Source organism: Euleptes europaea, unplaced genomic scaffold, assembly GCF_029931775.1.
Source record: "Euleptes europaea isolate rEulEur1 unplaced genomic scaffold, rEulEur1.hap1 H_3, whole genome shotgun sequence".
Lineage (NCBI taxonomy): Eukaryota > Metazoa > Chordata > Lepidosauria > Squamata > Sphaerodactylidae > Euleptes > Euleptes europaea.
The window spans coordinates 193,899-216,513 of NW_026612051.1; the positions used below are offsets into that span (position 1 = coordinate 193,899).

The following is a 22,615-nucleotide window of genomic DNA, read 5'->3' on the forward strand; positions in this document are numbered from 1 at the left end:
AAGGGTAGTTCTCAAATGACCCACAGGTACTTAAGTAGCACCCTCTGGGCCCATTTCTGTTCTTTTATACCACATTTCAATACACAGTGGCAAGAACTGGAGAGCGCTTGCAGTAGGCAGCCTGTGAGAACAAGCAATGGGTTATTCACTCCAAGAAGCCTTGCACTATCTTCTGCATGAAGGGGAACCAGAAGTCATTGCCATGGAAGACGATAAATGAAGATCTAGATTAAGGATATGTTTGTTCTCTGTGCAGCCTGGATTTTATGCTTATATATGCAGAACCAAAGCTCATCAATTTCAGGTTACTCTGAAGTAAGGATTGTAGTCTTACTGCAGAAAGGCCACATACTGTACAACCACAAAAGAAAGTCCTTTTGTATGTCTGAAGTGACACATAAGCGAAGATCAGCCCAAGACACCCTATTTGTGGTGCCTTCATTCCCTCAAATTACAGCAACAGAGCAATATGCTTTCAGGGAAACTTTACCAAAGGAAATAAGGTGACCAATGTAATTTCTTAGCTTTCCAGACTAACCTATGGCTGGAAGAGTTTTCGAATGATATGGTATGATTTAATGGATTTCTTACTGTTCTTGATTTTATGTAACAGCCTTTTATTCTTTTATCTGAAGGAATATAAAATAGTTTACTGAACAAATAAAATCTATCACTTCTCTAGGACTAAAACTAGAATAATTTCTGTTAATAACTTATTGGAAATTTATTTTGCACCAAAATGTCTTAAATTTGACAAAGACGGCTCACCTGGATGCTGGCTGAATCCCCATCAAAACTCTTCGTATCTTCAGCACCGAGGAAAGGCTCCCTTATTTCACAAGTCTGCTGACTGGGCAGAGTATTAGAGGAGTTAACCTTTGGAAAAGCAAAATTGCTCTTCTGAGAGTCCGTGGTGAGAGAAAAGTCATGACAGTAGGAGTGAAGAAAAGCTTGGACTCCACTGATTCCTACAAAATGTGAAACTGGGGCTTCACTGAAATTCACACTTCCAGAATCACATAACTGAGAACTCCTCCATCTGCGAAGTCTGAATGCCAGCAACACAAGGAGGAAGGTGAAAAATAAGCAGGAGACAAAAGCCACAGCAACCACCAGGTAGAAGGTGAGATCTGATGGGGGGTCTACAGGAGATGAGATGCTGCTCAGGTCAGTCAAGACATCAGGGATGCTGTCGGCCAGCACCACAGTGACCGTGACAGAGGCAGAGAGAGGGGGCTGCCCGTTGTCTTTTACTAAAACCACAAGGCTTTGCTTGATAGCATCCTGGTCCAGGAAGAAACGGGCTGTCCTGATCTCTCCAGTGTGGAGTCCTATGGTGAAAAGCCCTGGCTCTGTGGCCTTGAGTAACTGATAGGAGAGCCAGCCATTCTGGCTAGAGTCTGCATCCACCGCCACCACCTTAGTGACAAGATATCCAGGCTCAGAAGAGGGAGGGGCCAGCTCTATTCCAGTGGAACCATCGGTGGGGACAGAAGGGTACAGGATTTCTGGGGCATTGTCATTCTCATCCAGAATGGAGAGAGTCACTGAAACATTGGAACTGAGTGGTGGGGAGCCTCCATCTTGGGCCTTGACCAGAAAGTTCATTTCTCTGAATTCTTCATAATCAAAAGAGCTCAAGGCATAAATAATCCCAGTTTCAGAATTAATGGAGAGGAAGGAAGAGAGGGGGAAATCACCCACCTGACTTTTTATAATGGAATACTTTATCCTGGAGTTCTCTTCCCAATCTAAATCATTTGCCTTGAGTGAGAAGACAGAAGCACCTCTTTGGTTATTCTCCATGAGGTAGGAAATGTAGGATGGTTGCGGAAAGAGAGGAGGGTTGTCATTTGTGTCTAAAATTTGGAGTGGAATGATAATGGAAGTAGAAAGGGAGGGTGTCCCATGGTCTGTGGCTATGACAGTGATATTATAAGAGGCCACCTGTTCCCGGTCCAGGTCTCTGTTGATCACCAAACTATAGTAACTACCATAGGATGTTGACAGTTGGAAAGGGAGGTTACTGGGTACAGAACATACAACTTCTGCATTTTTGTTTGAGTCCTGATCTTGCACATTTAAAAGAGCTATTGCAGTCCCTGGTGGGGAATTCTCAGGGACCGAGTTGATGACAGACGTTATTATCACTTCTGGGGCATTATCATTCACATCAGTAACAAATATCACAACTTTTGACTTGTCAAACAACTCTCCACCATCATGGACCTGGGCTTCCATTTCATATTGTGTACAGTCTTCATAGTCTAAGTTTCTTGCAAGAATTATTTCCCCTTTGTTAGAATCCAAGCGGAATATCTGGGAAGCTTTTGCTGTGATTTTTATGAAAGAATACTTCAATTCCTTGTTTATACCTTCATCCAGATCAGTAGCTTTTAAGGTAACCACCGTGGTTCCTATAGAAATATCTTCTCCAACACTGACTTCATAGATATGTTGGATAAAAACAGGTGGGTTATCATTAGCATCCAGAACAATCACATGAATCTGCACAGTCCCAGTCCTGACAGGATTTCCCCCATCATATGCTGTGAGTACCAGATTATGATCAGCTTCCTCCTCACGGTCCAGGGGCTTTTCCAGCAGTAATTCAGCATATGGTCTGTCATCAACTGTTTGCACATTGAGGGAAAAATGGGTATTGCTACTGAGCTTGTAACCTTGAAGAGAATTACTCCCTAAATCAGGATCTTGAGCTTCATACAGTGGAAACAGGGATCCTGGTAGAGTTAACTCACTGATTTTGAGCTCCATTTTCTCTGAACGGAATCTGGGAGCATTATCATTAATATCTGTGATTTCCACTCTGACTCCATAAACTTTCATTGAATCCCCAACTATGATCTCAAAATTCAGGAAACACTTTTCCATCCATCCACAGATCTCCTCTCTGTCTATTCTCTCTGTGGTATATAAATGGCCACTCTTGTAATTTAAAGCAAAATGCTGAGTCCTACCTGAGGAGAAAATGTGGACTCCACGGTGTGAGAGCTCCTTTATTTCCATCTTCAGGTCTTTTGCAATGTTCCCCACCAAATAACCTTTTTCTGTTTCCTCAGGAATGGAGTAGTGAATCTGCCCAGTAACAACTTGCCAAACATTCACAAAAATTAAGAAAAAGACAGCTCCCATTTTGCAATTCCGAAATGTTGTCATTGCCAGTCCTGTCTGCTTCAGTCTCATGAAGGTGTATCTAATCCTTTGACGAGGTAATGAACAAGGGGCTTATTTTAGCTTGATCTGGATGTGTCAGAAACAGTTTTTAAAAACCTTCCAGACAACCTTTGTACATACACACTGTCTATATTTTAAGAATATTCTTAATTTAAAATAATATTCTTCAGTATTTTTGATTCAGTGCAAGTGTGATCTTCTCTCAGGGTTTTCTGCTATGAAGGAAATTGTTCAGGAAGGCTGAATTTCTCCCTGCAATCAACATTCAGCCTTGGTTGGTGAACAGTGGCACACAGAGTTACTCTCAGGTAATAATTTTACCAAATGATTGGTCAAAACTCACATTGCCAGCCTCTCACTCTTTTATGGAAATTTTTGTACCCATCCTGCTTTATGACTGTAGTACATTTCTTTGTCAAGAAAAACTGATCATTCTCTGCCTGGAATATGGTTTTGTGCTAAACAGTCTATCACCCTCAGACCAGTAACTCCAAAGTAGATCTACAATAGTCACTGCAAAAGCCTTGGCACATCATGGTAAATTATTCCTGACATTTCTATAGGTATTACACCTTTTCCATCTAGCTTTTAAATAATCCAGCCCTTATCTAAAGATATGCAAATTCTGCAGCCTTAGCACGGGTATCAATGTTACGAACGTCAGCCAACTTCTATGGGGCTGAGGTGTGAAAAAGAAAAGCTTGTGCTTTGAAGGGAGAAGGTGAAGAGCAGGATGGGTAGGGTCCATGATTTTAAAATAATGATTTATAGTTAAAAAAAATTACTGTGTCCCTTAATACCGGTAATTTGATTTAAAATTATACTTGATTGCAATTTCATTTATTTTCTATACAGCGGAGACCTAATGAGGTTTACATTGTTCTCCTCTCCTACATTTTACCCTCAAAACAACTATGTGAAGTAGTTTAGGCTGAGAGTGTGTGACTGGCCCAAGGTCACCCATCAAGCATCCATGGCAGAATGGGGATTCGAACCTGAGTCACCTGATCCCAGTTTGACATGTATACCACACTGATCTCAGTTTGACACATACACTCTACACCATACTGGCTCTCAATGTAAGCAAATATTTGATTTCTCTACAATCTCTCATGTCCCTGACACATTCTCCATGTTAGAGCATGAAGCAAAAGCAAAATATGTTATATCTGAGGTCAAGCACCATACATTGTGTTTTTTATTACAGGGCAAATGATGAATATTTGGCCCCATTCCACCACCACCACCACCACACACAAAACACATGCATTCAATGTGGCATCAGTACTGCGGCAAGATACTCAACCAAATGCATATGTGCATCAGGCTCCATGTGGGTAGCCTCTGGCTGCATGATGGGGGACCGTGCCTTTTGCCTTTGCACATGTGTAGGCTTTATGCATACCTTCTGCTGAATGCCAAGCAGCAAATTATATTAGGAAAATGGGAGAGACAGGATGTCTTGGATACAGAGCAATATCATCAGTCAGTCAAAGCACGGAAGAAGTAAGAAGTAAACACATCATAGAAAAAATATAAAAACAAAATAAAAATAAAAATAAAAAGAGACTGGTGAGAAGGGGAGGCATCCAACGGAGTAGAGTGCAGCACTCTCTGACTTAGTTGGTAAACAACAACTAGCCTGTTTTATCCTCTCATGGGTTTGTATTGACCTTTGGGGGGTCTATTCAAGTTTATAATCTGCTCCCCAAACTGTCCCACCTTTTCAAACTTAACCTGACCGAGCAGAGGGCACAACAGAGTCTCACACATCCCAGCCTGCCTCGCTACAACCAGTAGAAGTGGACGCTTGGTGCGCACATCCTGATATGATAGCATGACTGAACTCAGGGATTAAGTGAGCAAGACAGATGAAGAGCTGCTCACCATGGAAAGTATTGCTGAACGTATTATTGAAGAAATGGAAATGGAAGGAGAGAAATGTGGTATATTGGTACTGTTCCTTTAAGGACAACTCTCAGAGGCTCTTAGAACAGAGAGGCTCAGGTCTTATGACTATAACTGGAAGAGGAGTTATTGAGGCCTAGTTGTGGCTTGTTTAGTTAGTTGGCTGTTGTGTTCCAATAAACACAGTTTTTATGACCACTACTGCCTTCAGCGTTGATCCTTGCCCTCCCTAAAGGCATAACAAAGGATATAGAGAACACAAAGACATTAGTAAAAACCCTTCTGGTGTGCTATTAATGTGGAAGCAGAGGAGCTTTCTTCTGTGCAAGACGGGTTCAGCTGCAACTTAGTTACTTGGAAGTAGCCTTCTAGCAGTCACTATGAGTGTTTAAGTGTCATCATACATTTATTCCTGATGTTTCTATTAGCACCAATCATTTTCTGACTAGATTTTAGATACTCTGGAATCCTCTATTTTTGGAGCACTACCATTAGAAAGAAAATCCCCTATGTCATCAAGCATTTAAATAAATTCTGCAATCTGTAGTGCATTACTATAAATCATGTTAAATAAGTTTGCAAAATACCTGATAAGATATTAGAACCTACAGGCTAAATTTTTTAGAAAGTTTAGTTTGTAAAGAATTCTTTGATAACTATTGCTAATAAGAAGCAAATCTACAGAAGGAACAGTGCACAACATCTTAGTTAGGGCCAAATGAGACATGACGACATCCTCGTGGCGGCCACGAGGATGCCGCAACCATTCAAATAACTTGGGTATTCGTTTGTTCAGTTAAAAAAAATAAAAACATATTTTCATTCATTTTAGATCAGGTAAGATCATACATTGTATATAAAGAGGAAGAGCAGTATAATTGTGGTATGATATTTCATTTTAGTCACAAATTCAAAGCAGCATAGAATAGCAAGTAAATAATTTCTAGAATAAAAACTCACCATATTCATATTAGCCACCTCAGAATCTAAATTGTTTCCTTCATTGCCTGTCAAAGGCTCACCAGATTTGTCACCAAAAAGAACGTGATCTGCAATCTGAATATTGGGTGTCAGGAAAGTGAGCTCATTTTTCCTGGATTCTGAGGACAGACACAACTGGTAGGAATAAGGCAAAGTCCCATCTTCAAAATTTGGAGGAAAGATGGCACCAGCCTTTGAAGGGGGAACGGGACCAAAGCACTGAAGGAATGTGGGATTCCCTGAACGTCGAAGCTTCATCAGAATAGCCAGAATCACTGTCAAGAGGAACAAGAATGAGATCAAAGCCAAGGCCAGCACCAGATAGAACTGCAGATCAGACTGATAGTCAGGGCTGTTTGATTGGTTTTTCATTTCTGGAAGGGCCTCCTGGAAGTTCTCAGCAAACACCAGGTTCAGCGTCACAGTAGCAGATAGCGATGGGTGCCCATTATCCTTCACCAAGACAATTAGTCTCTGCTTCACAGCATCTCTTTCCAAAAAAGTTCGGGATGTCCTGATCTCACCAGTGTGGTGTCCAATTGTGAAGAGCCCTGGCTCAGTGGCCTGAAGCAGGTGGTAGGAGAGCCAGGCATTGTGTCCAGAGTCAGCATCCACTGCTACCACCTTGGTCACCAGATAATCTGCCTCAGCCGAACGAGGTATCATCTCAAACAAGGCTGAGCCTTCCACTCCTTTGGAAGGGTAGAGGATCTGAGGGCTGTTGTCATTCTGGTCCACAATAAACACTTTCATTGTGACAACGCTGCTGAGAGGAGGAGAACCTCCATCTCGGGCCTCCACTTGAAGTTGGAACTCCCTAAATTGCTCATAGTCAAAGGAGCGCTGTGCATAAATAATTCCTGTCTCAGAATTAATGGAGACATAAGAGGAGAGAGGCAGGTCCTCAATGTTGCTCTTGAGGATAGAGTAAATGATTCGGGCATTGCGATCCAGATCCTGGTCAGAGGCTTTGACCCTGAAAATGGAGGCTCCAGAGGGGTTGTTTTCTGGCACATAGGCAGTATAGGATGGCTTTTCAAAGGCTGGAGGGTTATCGTTGATATCAGAGATCTGTACTGAAATGGTCTTGAGCGTAGAAAGAGGAGGATTGCCTTTATCTGTGGCTGTGATTGTGATATTATACTCGGGAGTATTTTCCCTGTCAAGTGCACCGTCTGTAAGCAATTTATAGTAGTTATTGGATGTTGAGACAATTTGAAATGGCAAATTACTTAGTAAATGACAAACTATGTTTCCATTTTCTCCTGAATCTCTGTCTTTTACATTGATGAGAGCTACTAGAGTCCCGGATGCAGAATCTTCACGTATTGGACTGGATGACGAGACAAGAACGATTTCTGGGGCATTGTCATTCTCATCTACTATCTTTATTTCAACTTTGCAGTGAGCCACTAACCCACCCCCATCCTTTGCTTCAATCATCATGGTGTATTTATCTTTCCCCTCAAAGTCCAGGGTTTCAATAACCCTAATTGTTCCATTTTGTGGATCTAGCAAAAACATTTTGCGAGCACTTTCAGCAATGTTGCTAAAGCTATAGATTAACTGGGCATTGGAACCTTCATCTCTGTCAGTGGCTTTCACTTGTACCACTGAAGATCCTTTGGGGGCATTTTCCATCATGCTGACCTTGTACAATTCTCGTGCAAAAACAGGGGGGTTGTCATTGGCATCAATGACATTAATCCATATTTTGGCTGTCCCTGTTCTGGCAGGCTTCCCTCCATCCACAGCCAGAAGGGTTAAATAGAAACTGCTTTCACTTTCCCGATCCAACTGTTTACTCAGTACTAATTCTGCATATTTATTTCCATCATCACTGTCTCTAGTTTCCAGTGTGAAATATTGATTGGATGTGAGCTGGTAATTCTGGACAGAATTCATTCCAACATCTGAATCTTCAGCATGCCCAAGACCAAATCGAGCTCCTGGCAAAGTTAATTCACTTGGTTCTAGCCTGATATCTTTGTTTAAGAAATGTGGTGTGTTATCATTAATATCCTGGATTGCTACTGTTACGTGGAAAATATTCATGGGATTTTCAACCATTACTTCAAAATTAATCAGGCAGAATATAGTTTCCCCACAGATTCCCTCTCTATCTATCCTGTCATTTACATACAGTTTGCCATTTTCTGTACTGATAGTGAAATATTGCTCTTTATCTAGAGAAAGGACATGCAGATTGCGGCTTGCTATTTCTCCAGGACTAAGTCCTAAATCTTTGGCTAGATTCCCTACACTGGACCCTTTCTCCATTTCCTCAGGAATCGAATACTGAATCTGCTCTGAGGCAGTCTTGCAGAACAAAGACAATAATAAGAGGAACAATAACCTTACTGATCCACTGTTCTCTTTGTGTCTGCCGTTCATCCTTCTTGCTGAGAAGTTTGCTTTTCCTTCTTCTGGCATATCTTGATCAGCTGAGGGGTTTCAAATTCCCATTACAGTACAAGATCCACAGTAAGGAAGCTTAACATTGTCTCTGGATGTTGAATTCATGTACGTTGTAATGGTTTTCTTTTCCCAAGGCTTATATGTCTCTGATGTCTGCTGTTTTCCTGATCTGCAGTCTGAGAACGAGCAGCCATGCCGCTGGAAGCATCATTCAGTGGATTTCCAGCTTCTACAAAGAAGCTATATTGGCCAACAGCGACACTCTGAGTATAAGGTAGGGAAGTGCAAGAACTGCTTTTCATCTCATCTTGCAGCTAATATGTAGAGAAGAATAATCTGTTTTCAGGTAAGGAAGACGAACGTTTTCTGGCTTTGTGGAGTGTATATCTACATTATCTTATGCAATGTTTTTGCTACTACTAGTCCATTCCAAACAGCTTTGGCCAAGCAGCACAAACGTTTCTGCTTTTCCACCACCTACCTGGGAAATCAATATGTTCTGTTCATGCCCTCTCAGATTCCATATAGTATTTATTTTTAATATTTATGTTTTATATCAAAAACAGCAACAAAATATAAACAAAGAATGAGCACCATAAAGCAGTTATAAAGGTTATAATGTCATCTGATTAATTACAAAACCCCATAGAGCATTAAGTTGAGTCATGCACCTTCCTCTTTTAAAAGAAGTGAGCCTCACATTAACACAGATCTCCTTGATTTTTACCATCCAGTCCTGTATATTTTGGGCTAAATTCTGCTTCCAAAGTCTAACAAAAACAATCTTTGCAACCAAAATTAAATAGAGTAAAATTACCTGGATCCTCCTTGGAAATTCTGCCACATGGTTCAATGCAAATATTTCTGGCCTTATCCCATCACTCTCTTTATCCCATCACTCTCCGTATCATTTGAGATTCAACTCATGGATCATTTTAGCCTTGCGGCATTGTCGTAAAGTTGGATACTGGATATACCAAAGGTTGATTTGAACTGAATGACTGACCGTTTCACTCTTGGGTTTTAACTCTTCCGTGTACTACTCCATTTACGATTTTAAAAACTATGTTTCTATATAACTGGAATCCCTAAGTATGCCTTGGCAATTATTATACAGCCCACAAGCTCCTTCTGTATCTCAGTCCAGTTTTAGCATTTTGACTGAACACATGAACACATGAAGCTGCCTTCTACTGAGTCAGACCACTGTTTTCTCAAGGTCAGAGAGCTCTGAATGGCAGCAGCTCTCCAGGCAAGCAAGTAGAGGCCTTTTACATCATCTAATACCTGCTCTTTTTAACTGGAGATGCTGGGAACCTGGGACCTTCTACATGCAAAGCAGATGCTCTACTACTGAGCCACAACCCCACCCTGAATTTATTGAACCTGAGGAGGATGGGCCCAAAGAATGTTCAGAGTGGGTGGGATCTCTTTGAGTCATTAGAGAGGCTGCTGATGTTTTACTAGCTTTGCCTTCTTCTTTGGAGCCTAATTTTTCATAAACCCTAGTGCTCTCTTCTGACCTACATGTTCCACCTCAAAAGATAACCATCTATCTGTGGAAGGTGTCTTCCTCTTAAAGAACTGTTTTATTAATACAACAAATGCCATTAAAACATTCATATCAGTTACAGAATTAAAATCGGAGAATATACAGTAACTAAAACTATAGGATATACACCTTGTTGTAAAGTAGTGCATGAAAGAAGTAAAACTAAATATGTTAATCTGCTTTTATAAGAGCTTGCACAAGCAGAAACACAAACATTTTAAATAAAATCTAGCTCTTACAGTGCTGCAGGTACTCTTGTGCCAGTGTCTGTGGAGCAGCATTACCAGATCTTTTCCTTCCACTCATCCTTCTTTAGTTCTAACAACTTATGTTCACTTAGTGAAATTACAGAAGCCTGAGATTTTATGAGTGAGAAACATTAGCCAACAGACTGAATGGAGAAGAAAATTAGAAACTTTAACTTTAAGTAGAGCTCTATTGGAAGGAGATCCACCCATATGGAGAGGTTTCAAACATCACTATAAAGGAAACACCACATCAAATTCCATTATGGAATAGAACAGCATTTAAAGTTCTGAACTCCAAAAAAACCCTTTATATATTCATATATTGAACATCTCTCAAATGTTGAAAATATTTCTGCTGAATTCTTTACACAAAACATTTATATTGGACCAAACCAAATTGCAATAAATATACCATATTTTGTCACTAAAACACAGATACATTGCAGATGCATAAGAATGGCGATGGGGGTACAGTTCTAACTGATGGGCATCTCCACTTAAAAGAGTGCAGGTAGAATGGTGGAGAAGTACTTTGGTATCAGACCTTAGCCACCATCATTAAATGCTGATAACAATATTGGATGTGATGCACCAATGGGCCATTTTTGGTGTGGCAGCTCACTATACACACACACGAAGAAAACAATAACAACTCATGCATGATATTGGAGGGCATCTAAAACATTCTTAGTAAGCTTTGAGATGCCTTAGTTTTTGCTACAGAGTAGTAAAGCCAAACACCCAAGACCAAAGCAACTAAAGAAAAGGCTAGGATAAGCCCTGTGCCAGTTAACTGGGAGAGTTTCGAATGACCCATTAAAAAAATTCACATTTTTGTCCTCATAGGGTTAACTGAGCAACTATAAATGAGAATCTAATATCTCATTCCAACTTACCTGAAAGGGTTAGAAAAATATGCATATCGATCAAGGGCTCAATCCAGACCTTATGTTTAATGCTGGGTATTGAAAGTGTATACCCATCCAACTCCTCTACCTGGAAGACACGTGGAAGAAGGCCCCTAGGATTAATCAAGTCTCCTTTATCTTTTACTTCAGGTTGAGGCCCCAAAAGTTGGATGAATGGACCAATGGCTAAACCGGCACATGTAGTTTGGGTGCAGGACCTGGTAACAAGGCCCAGGAGGTGTTTGGTTTCTTCCCCTATCCCTGCAGCCCCATAGAGTTTTTTACATTTAAATGTACACCCTACCATTCATCAGCTCTTCTCCTTCAACTCTGGCTAGATCCTGTGTATGCTCTTAATGCAAGCATCCAGACTTTTTGGGCTGGCTGGATCTTCCTAGGCTGGATGCTCTAGGACAGTGATGGCGAACCTTTTAGAGACCAAGTGCCCAAACTGCAACCCAAAACCCACTTATTTATTGCTGAGTGCCAATGCAGCAATTTAACCTGAATACTGAGGTTTTAGTTTAGAGAAAACAACTCATACGTTAACATCTTTTGCCTTAAAAGAAAAACACAATAACAGAGCTTTCAATGATACAAACAACTTTTTATTGAAAGGTAAACGTTTGCATTTGGCATGCTTTTGAACAATTAATGTGATTTTTGCTGTTGTGTGCATGCTGATAATTTGTCCACCCTTGGCTCATACTTTGTAAGTTTGAGAGCAACACATGCAGCACTCAGGTCATCTGTTAGTCTGTTTCTGGTGTCAGATTTGATATAAATCAAAGCTGAAAACAACTGCTCACAAGCATAAGATGATCAAAACAAAGTAAGGAAAGCAATCCCAAGTGCTTTCATTGACTTAAAATTATTTGGCAGAGAATTCCACACTTTAAGGATTTCATTTTCAGAACTAACTGTGCTGTCCTTTGTCATCCCTTCTATCTTCTCAAGTGTTTCACGCAGGTCATAGAATTTATTTTTCCAGATAGAGCTTTCTTGAAATTCTATTAGCTCCATTTCCAGATTTTCTAAATCTAACCAGTGTAGGCAGGAAAGATCAAGTTCTTCAAATTTGGCTTTATCTGGAGAAGTAAGAAAACACAGGGTTGTCTCCATCTTACGGAACTGTAAAAATCACCTGTGCAGCTGCTACAATTCTAGAAAATTCCTTGTAGATTTCCTGATGGCTTGTAGGATTGTCTGCAAATGTTGTAGAATTTTCTAAATGCATTTTTAGTTTTGGAAAATATTTCAGCTGCCCACTTTCAAGGTCTCTTTCAAAAACCTTCAGTTTTCTCTCAAATGTTTTGATATCACAAAACATCCTTTCTGCTGTTTTCCCTACGCCTTGTAGTTGTTTGTTCAGTACATTGAAGTGTTGTGTAAAATCTGTAAAAACCATGAGGTTGGTAAGCCAGGCCATATCAGTGAGCTGTGGATATTCCTGCCCTTTTTCATTCATAAACAGCCTAATTTCATCCAAGAAGGCTACAAATCTCTCCAGGACTCATCTTCTGCTCAGCCACCGGACATTATTGTACATAAGTAGAAAATTATACTGTGCCTGAACCTCTTCAAGAAGTGCTTGAAACTGTCGACAATTCAGAACACGAGCCATGATGTAATTCACCATTTTTGTGACATCTTTGAGGACATCATCAAATTTTTTGCTGCTCTCCCTGGCACAAAGAGCTTCTTGATGTATAATGCAATGGAACTGAATGACTTGATGTTTTGTTTCTTTAACAAAGAATTGTATGAAACCAGATGTTGCCCCCACCATAGAAGGTGCCCCATCACTAGTAATTGAAACCACTTTTTCTGGTCTTGTGACAAAAAAGCCTCCACCACAGCATTGTAGATATCTATCCCTTGTGTTCTGTTAGGCAAAGACACCAGTTTCACCAGCTCTTCTCTCATGATGTCACCAACAGCATAATGCAAAATTACTGCTAGCCTTGCATGATTATTTATATCTGTGCTTTCATCCAAGCACATGGAGTAACAGGATGCCTTTTGTAAGTCAGTGGTAAGCTGCTGATTAACATCACTTGCCATGTGCTGGACTCTATCTTTAACAGTATTTCTGCTAAGTGGCATCTCAGAGATGTGTTGAATTATTTTATCCTTGGTTCTTGTAGGTTATCCAGGCTGTGTGACCATGGTCTTGGTATTTTCTTTCCTGACGTTTCGCCAGCAGCTGTGGCAGGCATCTTCAGAGGAGTAACACTGAAGGACAGTGTCTCAGGAAAGAAAATACTAAGACCACGGTCACACAGCCCGGATAACCTACAAGAACCAATGAACTCTGACTGTGAAAGCCTTCGACAAAATTTTATCCTTGTTTGGGAAATCATGAAAAAGGGAATTACTCCCAGACAACATGGCTGTTTTGATAATATCCCCATCAGAGAGAGGCTTACCATGTTTTGCTATGCACAGTGAAATTTGAAAACTGGCAGCTGTCAGATGATTTGTTCTAGAAAGAGTTGGAAATTTCTTCTAGAAATGAGGCTTGGGGGAAGCTAGGTAGACAGACAGAGATACATCCTGGCATGACAGGAGGGTCAAAGATATGGCCCACGTCTGAGAACAAAGCCACTGTAGTACCAGCCACATGGGACACCTGAAGCTTCATGGACCTTTGTCTATCAAGGTCAGTACTGTCTACTCACTGCAAAGCAGGTGTTCTACCGTTGAACCATGTCCCCCACCCCCAGCTCCTCAAGTACTTCTGAATTCTATAGATTTCAAGGGGAGAAAAGTATTTTTTTCTATTTAGCTCTCAGACTGAAACCAAGAGGACTAAAGGCGAAACCACACATTAGGTTGAAGATCCATTACTAGATCTCCACATGGTTTTTTCACCCTAAAATGCAGCCATATGGACAGACCACACTGGCCTGGGAGGATATTAACTTTCTTCAGTGAAGGTGATTGTAAGCCAGTTTGATTCTCCCTTAAGTGGCAGAGAAAGTCGGCATATAAAAACCAACCCTTCTTCTTCTTCTTCTTCTTCTTCTTCTTCTTCTTCTTCTTCTTCTTCTTCTTCTTCTTCTTCTTCTTCTTCTTCTTCTTCTTCTTCTTCTTCTTCTTGTTCTTGTTCTTCTTGTTCTTCTTCCCAATTAAAAATGTCCTCCCCAACTGGGTGGCTATTGTTCCTGGTAGACAAATCTTTTTCTGTCTCCTTTCCTTGCTAGGAGATAATTGTACCTGGTGTGGAGGGGAGGGTTCAGCTGAGAAGTTAGTACCTTGTTGTCTCTGTAAAGGGCCTTTTAAAAACAGCTGCACCCTGGGACCAAGTTCAGAATTAGATATATAGGTGAATCAGCACGGCGCTTAAAATTCTGTAAGGGGGAAAAACAATGTTGATGTTTGAAAAGGCAGTTGGAATGGGGTGAAGAGAGTCAGTTGGATGGTAAGGGATGATGAGAAGCTGACAGAGTAAGCAGGGATAAAAAGAAAAAAGGCAGAGCAATCAATGTGGTAATACCTACCTAGGAAAGCAGAATGGAAGAAACTGAAGACGGGCGGGGCCCCCAAACTGAAGTCAGGCGGGGCCGGACAAACAGCTGAGTTGCAGCTCAGCTGAGAGGAGGGGGCGTGGCAAGGTGCTTGGCCACAGCCTCCCCATCCAAACTGAAGACAGGCGGGGCCCCAACAAACAGCTGAGCTGCGGCCGACAAACAGCTGAGCTGTGGCCACAGCTCAGCTGAGAGAGAGGGAGGGGCTTGCCCCGGTGCAAGGAGAGGGAGGGCACCAGTGCAGGCTTGGGGAGCATGGACTTGGGGAGAAGGAGCACCGCACCACAGCAACAAGGCACAGCCCTAGGCAGACGCGATGGCTCCGCGCGTGCCCACAGAGAGGGCTCAGCGTGCCGCTTGCGGCATGCATGCCATACGTTCGCCAACACGGCTCTAGGAGCATAGAATAGCACAAAAATAGGAGCGAGATCTAATCCCAATTGGATAACTAAATGGAAAGTTGAAGTTACTTATTTAAAATTAAACGATCAATGCTCAGCTTCCATACATAGCCATAATGGGGAATATCACAGTCCTGCACTCCATTTCCAGACTTTTGTTTGATGACATTATACACTGATCCAAATGTCTAGACGAGTAATACTGTAATCCAATTTAAATATGTGTAACTGCATTTACTCACATTTGTCCCTTGTCCCTTTGTTATCTTCCCCACTGTCCATTTCTGACTGTAAGCACCTTGAGAGCAGGGACCTGCCTATTCCTGCTTACTAAATTCTATAGAAATTCTGTAAACTGACAGTGCTACAATAAAATAACAAAAATAGGAAGACTATCACATTGCTAACTTTCTGCCAAAAGTAGCCTTGCAGTGTATCGCCACTGCTGAATGATAAGTGTTAACGGAATCAACCCCTCAAATCGAAATGCCATGGATAAAGAAACACAGAAGGTAAAGAGCATACTGGAACTACCAATAACATGAGAAGGAAGTGGGAGAACAAGCTGGTGCATACAATAAGCATACAAGCCTTGCCATACCATGTAGACAGAGTTGCCAGGTCCCTCTTTGCGGAGGTTTTTGGGGTGGACCCTGAGGAGGGCGGAGTTTGGGGAATGGAGGGACTTCAATGCCATAGAGTCCAACGGCCAAAGTGGCCCTTTTCTCCAGGTGAACTGATCTCTGTCAGCTGGAGATCAGTTGTAATAGCAGGAGATCTTCTGCTATTACCTGGAGGTTGCCAGCCCTACATGTAGACTGTGTGTGACCACTGCAAGACCCCCCATCAGGTCAGCAAACTGGTGTCAGACTGCTTGTACTGCAACATTTCTTGCATATAAATATAAAAGAGTTATAGTATTTTACAACCTGGAGGTAAGAACATTAATCTGAGAAAGTGTAAACTGTAATTCTTATGAACACGAAGATAAAAAGTACCGTATTTTTCGCTCCATAGGACGCACCTTTCCATAAGACGCACCTAGTTTTTAGAGGAGGAAAACAAGAAAAAATCTTGTTTTCCTCCTCTAAAAACTTGTCTTATGGAGCAAATGCCGGCTGGGCGAGTGCGCATCGGGATGGCGCCAGCCGGCGTTCCCCGCCCCGACAGCCAGCTGGGAGGCAGGTGGGGCCGCACAGAGCAAGCCGGAGCACGCGCCCAGCCGGCTCTGTGTGGCCCCGCCTGCCTCCCAGCTGGCCGTCGGGGCGGAGAAAGCCGGCTCGCACTGTCCCGACGCGCACGCGCCCAGCCGGCTCTGTGCGCCCCACCCGCCTCCCAGCTGGCGGGGCGCACAGAGCCGGCTGGGCGCGTGCGCGTCTGGCCGGCAAGAGCCGGCGTTCCCCGCCTCGATGGCCAGCTGGGAGGTGGGTGGGGCCGCACAGAGCCGGCTGGGCGCGTGCGCCGGCTCGCTCTGTGTGGCCCCGCCTGCCTCCCAGCTGGCCGTCAGGACGGGGAACGCTGGCTCGCGCCGTCCCGATGCGCACGCGCCCAGCCGGCATTCGCTCCATAAGACACACGGACATTTCCCCTCACTTTTGAGGAGGAAAAAAGTGCGTCTTATGGAGCGAAAAATACGGTACATCATCTAGAAAAAGTAGATCCATTAAAATATGTGCTCAAAATGCCCTTTTATGGCTTCTTTTGAAATGCTTCAATATATACCCTGTCTCCCAGAATAGATTTATTTAACACTTATTTTTAATTTAATTTAATTTTAGTTTAGTAACAAGGTGAGATAAGTTGGCGAGGACATACTAAAGAGCATAAAGGTAACAAGAAAGCTGGAAAACTTTGGGAAGTGGTATGTGTGTCTTTTCTAGAGTAAAACAATCATCAAGCCCCACTCCTGTATTCACTGGTTTCCAGTTTCATAGACAGCAAAAGTCAAACAAATAAAGTAGTTGCATCAACACCATAAATAAAATAATGTGCTGTGAAAGGAAAATAAAAATATATACCTTGTCAGTATTCTCCATCTCAGAATTTAAACTGTTTTCTCCATTGCCAAGGATAGGAACCCCAGAAGTGTTGTTGCAAAGAATATTGTCTGCTATCTGAATATTGGGGGTCAGGAAAGTGAACTCATTCTTCCTGGATTCTGAGGACAGACACAGCTGATAGGAATAAGGCAAAGTCCCATCTTCAAAGTTTGGGGGGAAGATGGCACCAGCCTTTGAATGAGGAACAGGAGCAAAACACTGCAGGAATTTGGGATTCCCTGATTTTCTAAGCTTCATCAGAATGGCCAGAATGACCGTCAAGAGGAACAAGAATGACATCAAAGCCAAGGCCAGCACCAGGTAGAACTGCAGATCAGACTGATAGTCAGGGAGGCTGGACTGGTTTTTCATTTCTGGAAGGGCCTCCTGGAAGTTCTCAGCAAACACCAGGTTCAGCGTCATGGTGGCCGAGAGAGAAGGCTGCCCATTATCCTTCACCAAAATGACCAGTTTCTGTTTCGCAGCATCTTTCTCCATAAAGGCCCTTGATGTTCTGATCTCACCAGTGTGAGAACCAACAGTGAAGAATCTCGGTTCAGTGGCTTGAATGACATGGTAGGAAAGCCAGGCGTTGTGTCCAGAATCAGCATCCACGGCCACCACCTTTGTTACCAGATAACCTTCCTCAGCCGAACGTGGTACCATCTCAAACAAGGCTGAGCCCTTGGATTCTTGTGAAGGGGACAGGATCCTGGGACTGTTGTCATTCTGATCCAGAATGAACACCCTCATGGTGACATTGCTGCTGAGAGGGGGAGAACCACCATCTTGGGCTTTTACTTGAAGCTGGAATTCGCGGAACTGTTCATAGTCAAAGGACCTCTGGGCATACAGAGCTCCAGTCTCAGAGTTAATGGAGATATACGAAGAGATGGGGAGTTCCTTGATGTTGCTGTACAGGATGGAATATGTGATTTGTGAGTTTTGGTCCATGTCTGGATCTAAGGCTTTGACAGTGAAAATGGAAGCACCGGAAGGATTGTTTTCTGGCACATAAACAGTGTAGGAAGTTTTCTCAAAGAAAGGGGAATTGTCGTTGATATCAGAAATAAGTAGTGAGATGGTTTTCTGTGTGGAGAGTGGAGGTGTCCCTTGGTCAGTGGCTGTGATTGTAATGTTGTATTCTGAATGTTTTTCTCGGTCTAAAGGACTGTCTGTCTGCAGCTTATAGTAATTATTAGAAGAGGGAATAATCTTGAAGGGTAAATGCTTTTGTAAGTTGCATGTAACCTTTCCATTGTTCCCTGTATCTTTGTCTTTTACATTGATCAAGGCAATTAATGTTCCAGAAAGGGAATCTTCCGGGACCGGGCTAAACAGGGAAACGATGGACACCTCTGGGGAGTTGTCATTTTCATCAAGAACTGTTATTTCAATATTGCAGTGGGTCACTAATCCTCCTCCATCTTTTGCAGCTACGCGCACAGTATATTCTTTGGTTTCTTCAAAGTCCAATGGCCCTTTCAGAATTATTGTGCCATTGACTGGATCCAAACTGAATTTCTCCTGGCCATTCAATTGTACATTGCTGAAATGGTATGTGATTTGGGCATTTGTTCCTTCATCATCATCAGAGGCCACAGTTTGGAGCACAAATGAACCAACAGGTAAATTTTCCCTCAATTTTACCTTGTAATGTTCTTGAGAGAAGACAGGAAAATTGTCATTAGTGTCACTGACATTAATCTGTATCTGAGAGGTACCAGTTTTTCTTGGTTCTCCACCATCTATGGCGAAAAGGGTCAATTGGAAAGACTGTTCCCTTTCACGATCCAATGGTTTCTGCAGTACTAAATCTGCAAATTTCTTCCCATCATTACTCTCTCTAACTTCTACAGTGAAATATTGGTTGGGGTTGATCTGATATTTCTGGAGAGAATTCATACCAATGTCAGGATCTTCAGCTTTCCCAAGAAGAAATCCTGTACCTAGGGCACTGGATTCACTGATTTCCAACCTGATGTTTCCATTTGCAAAATATGGTGCATTATCATTAATGTCTTCAATCACTACAGTTACATGAAAAATATTCAGAGGGTTTTCAACCACTGCCTCAAAATTAACAAGGCAAAGTGTAGTTGTGTCACAAATCCCTTCCCTGTCTATTCTGTCATTTACATAGAGTTTTCCATTCTCTGCACTGATAGTGAAATATTGCATATCATCCACAGACACAGCATGTAGATTGCGCTGCGCTAGTTCTCTAGCACTCAGACCCAAATCCTGGGCGAGATTCCCCACAAGAGAACCCTTTGGCATCTCTTCGGGTATGGAATACTGAATCTGCTCTGAGGCTGCCCAGCTGCAGAAAGACAACAAAGACAGAAGCAGTACTTGCCTTCTGAGTGCCCGGCCATTCCCTTTGTGCTCTCTGTCCATCTGGATCCCAGACTATTTAGCTGTCTCTCTTTTTTTCTCCAATCAGATCCAATCCTCTTCAAGGTGCAGGAAATCTTAGGAAGCATAAACTGCCTTTCTTCTTAATGTGTACAAGCCACAAGACTTTTTTTTATGGCTTAGAGATGCTGCTCTGCCTTTGTGTTGTAGTTCCCTGGTCTGCATAGCACTGATGAAGCAATATGAACTGTAGGAAACATCAATGGCTCTCCGTCTTCAATCTAGCTGTGGTCAACAGCGACATTCTGAGGCTCACAAGGAGAACTGCATTGGATGCTTTTTCATTTGTTTTAAGAAAGAAATCTAACCAGAAGGCAATTATATTTTGGTGGATTACACATGAATACTGAAGGACTATATTTACGTGGGTGATTTCCCCCTGTATTTGGCCCTGAGTGGAATAGCTGGAAATATTTTCCTTAAAAAACAACATTTATTTTCTTTTTATTTATCCAGGTCCATTGTTTTAAAGCTAATATTACTATTCCAATCATGACAAGTCTTGATACCTAAATAATAGTCTTGGACTTCAAAGTGTGGAAATCTCTGCATTGCCATCCAGTCATTTTCTCTAGCTGGAATACAAGATGTTGCTATTTATATCTGTGATTGTCGTTTTAATTCCAGAATGGTTAACTGTATTCTTACCTATACTCTTAAAAGTACACCAGTGGTTACTCAGCCACTGATCTCCTGTCCTCTGTGTGCTGCATTCGTAGGCCTCTACCAGAGTGAATTTATGAGCCTCACCATGGGAAATAATGTGGTCTCCAAGTTTGGAAGTTAGAGTACACTTAGGCTTTAGGATTGCCAGGTCCCTCTTTGCCATCGGCAGAAGGTTTTTGAGGTGCAGCCTGAGGAGGGTGGGGTTTGGGGAGGGGAGGAACTTCAATGCCATAGAATCCAATTGCCAAAGCAGCCATTTTCTCCAGGTGAACTGATCTCTATCAGCTGGAGATCAGTTGTAATAGCAGGAGATCTCCAGCTAGTACCTGGAAGTTGGCAACCCTATTAGGCTGCCATCCAGGGTTGCCAGCTCTGGGTTGGGAAATACCTGGAGATTTTGGGGGTGGAGCCCGAGGTGGGTGGGGTTTGGGAAGGGGAGGGATTTCAATGGGGTATAATGCCATAGAGTCTATCTTCCAAAGCGGCCATTTTCTCCAGGTGATTTCTGTCTCCTGGAGATCAGCTGTAATAGTGGGAGATCTCCAGCCACCATCTGGAGGTTGGCAACCCTACTGCCATCCTAAAATCACTTTTCAAGGAGTAGGCCCAACTGAACAGAACTGCATAGTATTCTGAGCAGACCTGCTTAAGATTGCACTGTTACCATCCTTGATAATCAATAGAAAAGTTAGAACTACAAGTTAACCAGAATCACAGGTCTGCTACCAATTTTTTTAAATAGAAAAGGTCTACTACAGTTCTTCTGTACAAAACAGCCCTTATCCTTTCAAAGAGCGTTATTTGTAGTCCCTGATTTATCCATTTATGTTTTAAAAATGAAAAAGATGCCCATTCTTTGGAATGAGCACTTTTGATTTCTTCATTCTTCGTAGATGTTCCTTTATTTATTGGTTTTAAATTGCAAAAAGTGTCATCATCATTGAAAAAAAATGTTACTTCAGAACCAGTTTTGATCATTTGCCATTGTATCTGCAAGACCGGAGCAATTACAGATTTACCTCAATATTCCTTACTTTGTCCTGGTGATGTGGTAGTCAGGTCTAAGACCTGTGACCCAGCACTGAAATGAATTTGCATCTGATTATTACCCAAGAAAATGTCTTACTAGCTAAGACATAAAAATCCTGATGCTATAAGCTAGCAGTTATATTTGAATCAGCTGCAGCAAATATCAAATGCCAATTGGAAAAACATCCAAATGAAGCCACTGTTTAGGAAGAAATTAACATAATATAAAGAGCTTAAGACTCCATCGTTCATGATGATCTACAGAAGCCTGCTACCACATGTGGATAGTATGCTTCATAGCAACAGAGTAATACGAACATTGTAGGTAATTAGGGTTGCAAAGGGGTTGGGAAATTCTCTGAGACATGGGAGCAATGCTCGGGAAAGGCAGAGTTTGAGGAGGGAGCTCAGCAGGGATGTAATGCTATACTCTGAAGCTGCCATTTTCTCCAGGGGAACTGATCTCTGTAAGTGTTGCCAGCTCCGGTGGGGAAATACCTGGACATTTGGGGGTGGAGCCTGAAGAGGGTAGGGGGGGGGGTTGATGAGGGGAGGGACTTCAATGGGATATAATATCATAGAGTCCATCTTCCAAAGTGGCCATTTTCTCCAGGTGAACTGATCGCTGTTGCCTGGAGATCAGTTGTAATCGTGGGAGATCTCCAGCCACCAGCCACCACCTGGAGGTTGGCAACCCTAGTGGAGATTCTGGAAGAAAGCCAGGCCCCACCTGGAAGTTGGTAATCCTATCAGGTAGTCAGTACTTAAATGGTTATTTGTCATTTAGGGACCATAATTAGGAGTATTGTTGAAACTTTCTGGGACTATCAAATATGATTTTTTATTGTGTGTGTGTGTGTGTGTGTGTGTGTGTGTGTGTTTTTTGTCAATTTGAAATTGAAATTGAAAGCTGCTTGGAGGTGCCTAGAATGTAAAATAGGGTACATATTCAACAATAAATAGGTAAATAATCTTGTTTAAATGGGGCAATTTGCTTTGAACTATCATTTCCTATGTGAATATGGAATGGATACAATTTAGACAGATGTTCTACATTTCTTTGACATTTCTCTTGAAGTCTCCAAATCAGCCAGAATTCGCTAGGTTGCCTTAGGCAAGCCATTACCTTGAAACTCAGACCTTCATCTGCAATACAGGAAGCACTGACTGTAGGGCTACTTGTGTGGCCGGGTAAAACTTAGGACTCTATTGAATTTCACTGCCTTACTGTTCTGCCTCAAAAATCCCCACTTTTTCTTTGTGTGAATCCAAAGCATCTTGGTAGGGTTGCCACATCTGCTATGGTGGAAGTCCTCCTGGAG

At 42.2% G+C, this 22,615-nt stretch overlaps 1 protein-coding gene across 1 annotated transcript in view; it reads right to left on the reverse strand.

Moving 5' to 3' along the window:
* The window catches only part of LOC130492948 (protocadherin gamma-B5-like), a 173,293-nt gene extending 153,692 nt beyond the window's left edge, over window positions 1-19,601 (reverse strand). The window contains exons 1-2 of the mRNA XM_056866726.1: window positions 17,160-19,601; window positions 6,064-8,538 (exon numbers count right to left, since the gene is read on the reverse strand). Of these exons, the coding sequence (XP_056722704.1) occupies window positions 6,064-8,538; window positions 17,160-19,580 (4,896 nt within the window). The 5' untranslated portion in view covers window positions 19,581-19,601. The remainder of the gene's footprint in view (window positions 1-6,063; window positions 8,539-17,159) is intronic.
* Between the last annotated feature and the right edge of the window lie 3,014 nt (window positions 19,602-22,615).